Consider the following 11,317-nt stretch of genomic DNA (forward strand, 5'->3'; position numbering starts at 1 on the left):
ATGTGTTCCTGTGTTAGTTACTGTATGATGTGTTCCTGTGTTAGTTACAGTATGATGTGTTCCTGTGTTAGTTCAGTATGATGTGTTCCTGTGTTAGTTACAGTATGATGTGTTCCTGTGTTAGTTCAGTATGATGTGTTCCTGTGTTAGTTCTGTATGATGTGTTCCTGTGTTAGTTCAGTATGATGTGTTCCTGTGTTAGTTACAGTATGATGTGTTCCTGTGTTAGTTCTGTATGATGTGTTCCTGTGTTAGTTACTGTATGATGTGTTCCTGTGTTAGTTCTGTATGATGTGTTCCTGTGTTAGTTCTGTATGATGTGTTCCTGTGTTAGTTCAGTATGATGTGTTCCTGTGTTAGTTCTGTATGATGTGTTCCTGTGTTAGTTCTGTAGGATGTGTTCCTGTGTTAGTTACAGTATGATGTGTTCCTGTGTTAGTTCTGTATGATGTGTTCCTGTGTTAGTTCTGTATGATGTGTTCCTGTGTTAGTTCTGTATGATGTGTTCCTGTGTTAGTTCTGTATGATGTGTTCCTGTGTTAGTTCAGTATGATGTGTTCCTGTGTTAGTTCTGTATGATGTGTTCCTGTGTTAGTTCTGTATGATGTGTTCCTGTGTTAGTTACTGTATGATGTGTTCCTGTGTTAGTTCAGTATGATGTGTTCCTGTGTTAGTTCTGTATGATGTGTTCCTGTGTTAGTTCTGTATGATGTGTTCCTGTGTTAGTTACTGTATGATGTGTTCCTGTGTTAGTTACTGTATGATGTGTTCCTGTGTTAGTTACTGTATGATGTGTTCCTGTGTTAGTTACAGTATGATGTGTTCCTGTGTTAGTTACTGTATGATGTGTTCCTGTGTTAGTTACAGTATGATGTGTTCCTGTGTTAGTTACTGTATGATGTGTTCCTGTGTTAGTTCTGTATGATGTGTTCCTGTGTTAGTTACTGTATGATGTGTTCCTGTGTTAGTTACTGTATGATGTGTTCCTGTGTTAGTTACTGTATGATGTGTTCCTGTGTTAGTTACTGTATGATGTGTTCCTGTGTTAGTTACAGTATGATGTGTTCCTGTGTTAGTTACTGTATGATGTGTTCCTGTGTTAGTTCAGTATGATGTGTTCCTGTGTTAGTTACTGTATGATGTGTTCCTGTGTTAGTTCTGTATGATGTGTTCCTGTGTTAGTTCTGTATGATGTGTTCCTGTGTTAGTTCAGTATGATGTGTTCCTGTGTTAGTTACAGTATGATGTGTTCCTGTGTTAGTTCTGTATGATGTGTTCCTGTGTTAGTTCTGTATGATGTGTTCCTGTGTTAGTTCTGTATGATGTGTTCCTGTGTTAGTTCTGTATGATGTGTTCCTGTGTTAGTTACTGTATGATGTGTTCCTGTGTTAGTTCTGTATGATGTGTTCCTGTGTTAGTTCAGTATGATGTGTTCCTGTGTTAGTTACAGTATGATGTGTTCCTGTGTTAGTTACAGTATGATGTGTTCCTGTGTTAGTTCTGTATGATGTGTTCCTGTGTTAGTTCTGTATGATGTGTTCCTGTGTTAGTTCTGTATGATGTGTTCCTGTGTTAGTTACAGTATGATGTGTTCCTGTGTCACTTACTGTATGATGTGTTCCTGCGTTAGTTCTGTATGATGTGTTCCTGTATTAGTTACAGTATGATGTGTTCCTGTGTTAGTTACAGTATGATGTGTTCCTGTGTCACTTACTGTATGATGTGTTCCTGTGTTAGTTACTGTATGATGTGTTCCTGTGTTAGTTACAGTATGATGTGTTCCTGTGTTAGTTACAGTATGATGTGTTCCTGTGTCACTTACTGTATGATGTGTTCCTGTGTTAGTTACTGTATGATGTGTTCCTGTGTTAGTTCTGTATGATGTGTTCCTGTGTTAGTTCAGTATGATGTGTTCCTGTGTTAGTTACAGTATGATGTGTTCCTGTGTTAGTTACAGTATGATGTGTTCCTGTGTCACTTACTGTATGATGTGTTCCTGTGTTAGTTACAGTATGATGTGTTCCTGTGTTAGTTACAGTATGATGTGTTCCTGTGTCACTTACTGTATGATGTGTTCCTGTGTTAGTTCTGTATGATGTGTTCCTGTATTAGTTACAGTATGATGTGTTCCTGTGTTAGTTACAGTATGATGTGTTCCTGTGTTAGTTACTGTATGATGTGTTCCTGTGTTAGTTACTGTATGATGTGTTCCTGTGTTAGTTCTGTATGATGTGTTCCTGTGTTAGTTCAGTATGATGTGTTCCTGTGTTAGTTACAGTATGATGTGTTCCTTTGTTAGTTACTGTATGATGTGTTCCTGCGTTAGTTCTGTATGATGTGTTCCTGTGTTAGTTACTGTATGATGTGTTCCTGTGTTAGTTCTGTATGATGTGTTCCTGTGTTAGTTACAGTATGATGTGTTCCTGTGTTAGTTCTGTATGATGTGTTCCTGTGTCACTTACTGTATGATGTGTTCCTGTGTTAGTTACTGTATGATGTGTTCCTGTGTTAGTTACAGTATGATGTGTTCCTGTGTTAGTTACAGTATGATGTGTTCCTGTGTTAGTTACTGTATGATGTGTTCCTGTGTTAGTTACAGTATGATGTGTTCCTGTGTCACTTACTGTATGATGTGTTCCTGTGTTAGTTACTGTATGATGTGTTCCTGTGTTAGTTACAGTATGATGTGTTCCTGTGTTAGTTACAGTATGATGTGTTCCTTTGTTAGTTACTGTATGATGTGTTCCTGCGTTAGTTCTGTATGATGTGTTCCTGTGTTAGTTACTGTATGATGTGTTCCTGTGTTAGTTACTGTATGATGTGTTCCTGCGTTAGTTCTGTATGATGTGTTCCTGTGTTAGTTACTGTATGATGTGTTCCTGTGTTAGTTACAGTATGATGTGTTCCTGTGTTAGTTACAGTATGATGTGTTCCTGTGTTAGTTACAGTATGATGTGTTCCTGTGTTAGTTACAGTATGATGTGTTCCTGTGTTAGTTACTGTATGATGTGTTCCTGTATTAGTTACAGTATGATGTGTTCCTGTGTTAGTTACTGTATGATGTGTTCCTGTGTTAGTTACAGTATGATGTGTTCCTGTGTTAGTTACTGTATGATGTGTTCCTGTATTAGTTACAGTATGATGTGTTCCTGTGTTAGTTTCTGTATGATGTGTTCCTGTGTTAGTTCTGTATGATGTGTTCCTGTGTTAGTTACAGTATGATGTGTTCCTGTGTTAGTTACAGTATGATGTGTTCCTGTATTAGTTACAGTATGATGTGTTCCTGTGTTAGTTACAGTATGATGTGTTCCTGTGTTAGTTACAGTATGATGTGTTCCTGTGTTAGTTACAGTATGATGTGTTCCTGTGTTAGTTACAGTATGATGTGTTCCTGTGTTAGTTACAGTATGATGTGTTCCTGTGTTAGTTACAGTATGATGTGTTCCTGTGTTAGTTACTGTATGATGTGTTCCTGTGTTAGTTACTGTATGATGTGTTCCTGTATTAGTTACAGTATGATGTGTTCCTGTGTTAGTTTCTGTATGATGTGTTCCTGTGTTAGTTCTGTATGATGTGTTCCTGTGTTAGTTACAGTATGATGTGTTCCTGTGTTAGTTCTGTATGATGTGTTCCTGCGTTAGTTCTGTATGATGTGTTCCTGTGTTAGTTACAGTATGATGTGTTCCTGCGTTAGTTCTGTATGATGTGTTCCTGTGTTAGTTCTGTATGATGTGTTCCTGTGTTAGTTCTGTATGATGTGTTCCTGTGTTAGTTCTGTATGATGTGTTCCTGTGTTAGTTACAGTATGATGTGTTCCTGTGTTAGTTACAGTATGATGTGTTCCTGTGTTAGTTCAGTATGATGTGTTCCTGTGTTAGTTCTGTATGATGTGTTCCTGTGTTAGTTACAGTATGATGTGTTCCTGCGTTAGTTCTGTATGATGTGTTCCTGTGTTAGTTCTGTATGATGTGTTCCTGTGTTAGTTCTGTATGATGTGTTCCTGTGTTAGTTCTGTATGATGTGTTCCTGTGTTAGTTCAGTATGATGTGTTCCTGTGTTAGTTACAGTATGATGTGTTCCTGTGTTAGTTCTGTATGATGTGTTCCTGTGTTAGTTCAGTATGATGTGTTCCTGTGTTAGTTCTGTATGATGTGTTCCTGTGTTAGTTACAGTATGATGTGTTCCTGTGTTAGTTACAGTATGATGTGTTCCTGTGTTAGTTACAGTATGATGTGTTCCTGTGTTAGTTACAGTATGATGTGTTCCTGTGTCAGTTACAGTATGATGTGTTCCTGTGTCAGTTACAGTATGATGTGTTCCTGTGTTAGTTACAGTATGATGTGTTCCTGTGTTAGTTACAGTATGATGTGTTCCTGTGTTAGTTACAGTATGATGTGTTCCTGTGTCAGTTACAGTATGATGTGTTCCTGTGTTAGTTACAGTATGATGTGTTCCTGTGTTAGTTACAGTATGATGTGTTCCTGTGTTAGTTACAGTATGATGTGTTCCTGTGTTAGTTACAGTATGATGTGTTCCTGTGTTAGTTACAGTATGATGTGTTCCTGTGTTAGTTACTGTATGATGTGTTCCTGTGTTAGTTACAGTATGATGTGTTCCTGTGTTAGTTACAGTATGATGTGTTCCTGTGTCAGTTACAGTATGATGTGTTCCTTTGTTAGTTACAGTATGATGTGTTCCTTTGTTAGTTACAGTATGATGTGTTCCTTTGTTAGTTACAGTATGATGTGTTCCTTTGTTAGTTACTGTATGATGTGTTCCTGTGTCAGTTACTGTATGATGTGTTCCTGTGTTAGTTCTGTATGATGTGTTCCTGTGTTAGTTCAGTATGATGTGTTCCTGTGTTAGTTCAGTAGGATGTGTTCCTGTGTTAGTTACTGTATGATGTGTTCCTGTGTTAGTTCTGTATGATGTGTTCCTGTGTTAGTTCAGTATGATGTGTTCCTGTGTTAGTTCAGTATGATGTGTTCCTGTGTTAGTTCTGTATGATGTGTTCCTGTGTTAGTTACTGTATGATGTGTTCCTGTGTTAGTTACAGTATGATGTGTTCCTGTGTTAGTTCTGTATGATGTGTTCCTGTGTTAGTTACTGTATGATGTGTTCCTGTGTTAGTTACAGTATGATGTGTTCCTGTGTTAGTTACTGTATGATGTGTTCCTGTGTTAGTTCTGTATGATGTGTTCCTGTGTTAGTTCTGTATGATGTGTTCCTGTGTTAGTTCAGTATGATGTGTTCCTGTGTTAGTTACAGTATGATGTGTTCCTGTGTTAGTTCTGTATGATGTGTTCCTGTGTTAGTTCAGTATGATGTGTTCCTGTGTTAGTTACAGTATGATGTGTTCCTGTGTCAGTTACTGTATGATGTGTTCCTGTGTTAGTTCTGTATGATGTGTTCCTGTGTTAGTTCTGTATGATGTGTTCCTGTGTTAGTTACTGTATGATGTGTTCCTGTGTTAGTTACAGTATGATGTGTTCCTGTGTTAGTTACAGTATGATGTGTTCCTGTGTCAGTTACTGTATGATGTGTTCCTGTGTTAGTTCTGTATGATGTGTTCCTGTGTTAGTTCAGTATGATGTGTTCCTGTGTTAGTTACTGTATGATGTGTTCCTGTGTTAGTTCTGTATGATGTGTTCCTGTGTTAGTTCAGTATGATGTGTTCCTGTGTTAGTTACTGTATGATGTGTTCCTGTGTTAGTTCTGTATGATGTGTTCCTGTGTTAGTTCTGTATGATGTGTTCCTGTGTTAGTTCTGTATGATGTGTTCCTGTGTTAGTTACTGTATGATGTGTTCCTGTGTTAGTTCAGTATGATGTGTTCCTGTGTTAGTTACAGTATGATGTGTTCCTGTGTTAGTTACTGTATGATGTGTTCCTGTGTTAGTTACAGTATGATGTGTTCCTGTGTTAGTTACAGTATGATGTGTTCCTGTGTTAGTTACTGTATGATGTGTTCCTGTGTTAGTTCTGTATGATGTGTTCCTGTGTTAGTTCTGTATGATGTGTTCCTGTGTTAGTTACAGTATGATGTGTTCCTGTGTTAGTTCTGTATGATGTGTTCCTGTGTTAGTTCTGTATGATGTGTTCCTCTGTTAGTTACTGTATGATGTGTTCCTGTGTTAGTTCTGTATGATGTGTTCCTGTGTTAGTTCAGTATGATGTGTTCCTGTGTTAGTTACAGTATGATGTGTTCCTGTGTTAGTTCAGTATGATGTGTTCCTGTGTTAGTTACAGTATGATGTGTTCCTGTGTTAGTTACAGTATGATGTGTTCCTGTGTTAGTTCTGTATGATGTGTTCCTGTGTCAGTTACTGTATGATGTGTTCCTGTGTTAGTTCTGTATGATGTGTTCCTGTGTTAGTTCAGTATGATGTGTTCCTGTGTTAGTTACTGTATGATGTGTTCCTGTGTTAGTTCAGTATGATGTGTTCCTGTGTTAGTTACAGTATGATGTGTTCCTGTGTTAGTTACTGTATGATGTGTTCCTGTGTTAGTTCTGTATGATGTGTTCCTGTGTTAGTTACAGTATGATGTGTTCCTGTGTTAGTTCTGTATGATGTGTTCCTGTGTTAGTTACAGTATGATGTGTTCCTGTGTTAGTTCTGTATGATGTGTTCCTGTGTTAGTTCTGTATGATGTGTTCCTGTGTTAGTTACTGTATGATGTGTTCCTTTGTTAGTTACAGTATGATGTGTTCCTGTGTTAGTTACAGTATGATGTGTTCCTGTGTTAGTTACTGTATGATGTGTTCCTGTGTTAGTTACTGTATGATGTGTTCCTGTGTTAGTTACTGTATGATGTGTTCCTGTGTTAGTTACAGTATGATGTGTTCCTGTGTTAGTTACTGTATGATGTGTTCCTGTGTTAGTTACTGTATGATGTGTTCCTGTGTCAGTTACTGTATGATGTGTTCCTGTGTTAGTTACAGTATGATGTGTTCCTGTGTTAGTTACAGTATGATGTGTTCCTGTGTTAGTTCTGTATGATGTGTTCCTGTGTTAGTTACAGTATGATGTGTTCCTGTGTTAGTTCTGTATGATGTGTTCCTGTGTTAGTTCTGTATGATGTGTTCCTGTGTTAGTTACTGTATGATGTGTTCCTGTGTTAGTTCAGTATGATGTGTTCCTGTGTTAGTTACTGTATGATGTGTTCCTGTGTTAGTTACAGTATGATGTGTTCCTGTGTTAGTTCTGTATGATGTGTTCCTGTGTTAGTTCAGTATGATGTGTTCCTGTGTTAGTTACTGTATGATGTGTTCCTGTGTTAGTTACAGTATGATGTGTTCCTGTGTTAGTTACAGTATGATGTGTTCCTGTGTTAGTTCTGTATGATGTGTTCCTGTGTTAGTTCTGTATGATGTGTTCCTGTGTTAGTTACTGTATGATGTGTTCCTGTGTTAGTTACTGTATGATGTGTTCCTGTGTTAGTTACAGTATGATGTGTTCCTGTGTTAGTTCAGTATGATGTGTTCCTGTGTCAGTTCTGTATGATGTGTTCCTGTGTTAGTTACTGTATGATGTGTTCCTGTGTTAGTTACTGTATGATGTGTTCCTGTGTTAGTTACTGTATGATGTGTTCCTGTGTTAGTTCTGTATGATGTGTTCCTGTGTTAGTTCAGTATGATGTGTTCCTGTGTTAGTTACTGTATGATGTGTTCCTGTGTTAGTTACTGTATGATGTGTTCCTGTGTTAGTTACAGTATGATGTGTTCCTGTGTTAGTTCTGTATGATGTGTTCCTGTGTCAGTTACTGTATGATGTGTTCCTGTGTTAGTTCTGTATGATGTGTTCCTGTGTTAGTTCTGTATGATGTGTTCCTGTGTCAGTTACTGTATGATGTGTTCCTGTGTTAGTTCTGTATGATGTGTTCCTGTGTTAGTTCTGTATGATGTGTTCCTGTGTTAGTTCTGTATGATGTGTTCCTGTGTTAGTTACTGTATGATGTGTTCCTGTGTTAGTTACTGTATGATGTGTTCCTGTGTTAGTTACAGTATGATGTGTTCCTGTGTCAGTTCTGTATGATGTGTTCCTGTGTTAGTTCTGTATGATGTGTTCCTGTGTTAGTTCTGTATGATGTGTTCCTGTGTTAGTTACTGTAGGATGTGTTCCTGTGTTAGTTACTGTATGATGTGTTCCTGTGTTAGTTCAGTATGATGTGTTCCTGTGTTAGTTACTGTATGATGTGTTCCTGTGTTAGTTACAGTATGATGTGTTCCTGTGTTAGTTCAGTATGATGTGTTCCTGTGTTAGTTCTGTATGATGTGTTCCTGTATTAGTTACAGTATGATGTGTTCCTGTTTGTTTTATTGTATGATGTGTTCCTGTGTTAGTTACTGTATGATGTGTTCCTGTTTGTTTTATTGTATGATGTGTTCCTGTGTTAGTTACTGTATGATGTGTTCCTGTGTTAGTTCTGTATGATGTGTTCCTGTGTTAGTTACAGTATGATGTGTTCCTGTTTGTTTTATTGTATGATGTGTTCCTGTGTTAGTTCTGTATGATGTGTTCCTGTGTTAGTTACAGTATGATGTGTTCCTGTTTGTTTTATTGTATGATGTGTTCCTGTGTTAGTTACAGTATGATGTGTTCCTGTGTTAGTTACAGTATGATGTGTTCCTGTTTGTTTTATTGTATGATGTGTTCCTGTGTTAGTTACTGTATGATGTGTTCCTGTTTGTTTTATTGTATGATGTGTTCCTGTGTTAGTTACAGTATGATGTGTTCCTGTGTTAGTTACAGTATGATGTGTTCCTGTGTTAGTTACTGTATGATGTGTTCCTGTGTTAGTTCAGTATGATGTGTTCCTGTGTTAGTTACAGTATGATGTGTTCCTGTGTTAGTTCAGTATGATGTGTTCCTGTGTTAGTTACAGTATGATGTGTTCCTGTGTTAGTTACAGTATGATGTGTTCCTGTGTTAGTTCTGTATGATGTGTTCCTGTGTTAGTTACAGTATGATGTGTTCCTGTGTTAGTTCTGTATGATGTGTTCCTGTGTTAGTTCTGTATGATGTGTTCCTGTGTTAGTTACTGTATGATGTGTTCCTGTGTTAGTTACAGTATGATGTGTTCCTGTGTTAGTTCTGTATGATGTGTTCCTGTGTTAGTTCTGTATGATGTGTTCCTGTGTTAGTTACTGTATGATGTGTTCCTGTGTTAGTTCTGTATGATGTGTTCCTGTGTTAGTTCTGTATGATGTGTTCCTGTGTTAGTTCTGTATGATGTGTTCCTGTGTTAGTTACTGTATGATGTGTTCCTGTGTTAGTTACTGTATGATGTGTTCCTGTGTTAGTTCTGTATGATGTGGTCCTGTGTTAGTTACTGTATGATGTGTTCCTGTGTGTGTTATTGTATGATGTGGTCCTGTGGGTGTTACTGTGAATTGGCTGGTGAGCCCTCTTCTTTCTTTCTTTCTTTCTACAATTAAACATGATCTACTAATTTTGCCAACTCAGTTTCCTCTCTCTTATTTCCCTCCCGGTTATTTTGATATTTGGTTACTTCCCTTCGTACCCCTAGTTTATGAGGGAACGTAACAGATGTGTTCCTGTGCTATTGTGGCTACTGTATGATGTGGTGCAGCGTGACATTGTACAGGACTTGATGGCCGTTGTTCCAGGCGTACAGTGCCCTGTCTCGCGGGTTGTAGTCTAGCATGGACAGATGACTATATTTGTTTGTCAGAGGAATGTCGATGTACTCATAGGTGGAGGAGTTGGTGGAGTAGGCGTAGTACACTTTGGTTCCTCCTGAATACCCGTTAGTGACATACAGCATCCCGCAGATCATGAAGGCCTCCCCGGCACTGCGTTTAGGATGGTTGGTGGTCCAGCTGCGGACGATCTGCAGAGTGTTTGGGTTCAACTGGCTGAGGACGATGTTTCCGGCGTTCTGGTTAGTGGCGTAGACGGCCCAGAGCCCCCCTTCATCCACCATGAGGTCGATGTCAGAGTGCCCCCCCCAGGCGTAATGGTACATGTTGTTGTAGCCGGCGAAGTCAAGCTGCCGGGAGCGGCTGATGAGCGACGTGCTGAAGTCAAACTTGATGATGGTGTGACTCTGGAACTTGTTGAAGTAGATGGAGCCATTGTACACCACCTGGCCGGTCCCTGACCACGGGTGAGGCAGGCGGTGCGACGTGAAGTTATCCGTCGTCATGAAGTCGTACATCGAGGGGTACTCCCGGACGAAGCGGTTGTTGTGATAACCGTCCATGTACCACACCTACGGAAGAAACCATGCCAGAGAAAGATGTTATGTCTTAATATTTGATATACTGATTTCATATTTATATACTATGATCTAATATTGATTAGGATTAAAATATATATATATTATAATGTCATATTTACTTTAATATGATTTAATGTTATATCATATATAATATAATATGATATAATATGCATACCCACTATGGGAAAACAGTACCTTAGTCTGTCTAAACAACAAACCACGATTTAAATCCAAGCAGCAGATAGTGCTAAACCATTTCACCCATCAGTGTCTCCTCGGTTATGGCCCCTCCAGAGAGAGAGGAGAGAGGAGAGAGGAGGCTCTCTGGATGAGCTCTAACCGAGGAGAGAGGAGAGAGGAGAGAGGAGGCTCTCTGGAGGAGCCATAACCGAGGATGCACTGATGGGTCCTCCACGGTCCTCCACGGCTCCTTCGTGGATGCATTTCCGGGAACAGAGATGTTTCAAAGAGTCGTGACGCACGGCCGGACTGATCTCAGCCAATCACAGCTCTGCATGCATCCCCTGGATATTATTTTATTAACTGCTCTCATCACGACGCGATGTTTCCAGAGAGAACAGCTGAGAGGTCCGTGCAGAAAGCAGAGCAGTGTGTATAATATATATCACTCAGTGTAACAGACCTACTCTCTGTCTCTGCTTTAGTTTAGTAGATATTGATATATTGTGTGTGTGTGTGTGGTACAGTGTGTAGATGCAGCGGACAGACGGGTCTCAGTTGGTTGTGTGTGTGTGTGTGTGTGTGTGTGTGTGTGTGTGTGTGTGTGTGTGTGTGTGTGTGTGTGTGTGTGTGTGTGTGTGTGTGTGAATGAATCAAAGTAAATATCTAAGTGGTCATGAACACATCTGTCCATCAGACAGAGGGCTGCTGTGCCTCCTGTCATCATTAATGGACGTCTCTTTAAAATGACCGCTCAGAGGAGAGGAGTTCTCATTTCTCTAACCGCCTGCTGCTTCCCCTCCTCTCTCCTCGGCTCCCCTCCTCGACTGCTCCGCTCGCATCTCCTGTGGGCGGGACTAAGACATGAGGAGAGGAGAAGAGGATAGGAGTCA

The 11,317-nt window shown here is 39.4% G+C and overlaps 1 protein-coding gene across 1 annotated transcript in view; it reads right to left on the reverse strand.

Moving 5' to 3' along the window:
• Positions 1-9,213: 9,213 nt before the first annotated feature.
• The window catches only part of LOC307044300 (noelin-like), a 12,507-nt gene continuing 10,403 nt past the window's right edge, over positions 9,214-11,317 (reverse strand). The window contains exon 6 of the mRNA XM_079689387.1: positions 9,214-10,235. Within this exon, the coding sequence (XP_079545513.1) occupies positions 9,573-10,235 (663 nt within the window). The 3' untranslated portion in view covers positions 9,214-9,572. The remainder of the gene's footprint in view (positions 10,236-11,317) is intronic.

The sequence above is a fragment of the Notothenia rossii genome (assembly GCF_949606895.1).
Source record: "Notothenia rossii genome assembly, chromosome: 6".
Taxonomy (NCBI): domain Eukaryota; kingdom Metazoa; phylum Chordata; class Actinopteri; order Perciformes; family Nototheniidae; genus Notothenia; species Notothenia rossii.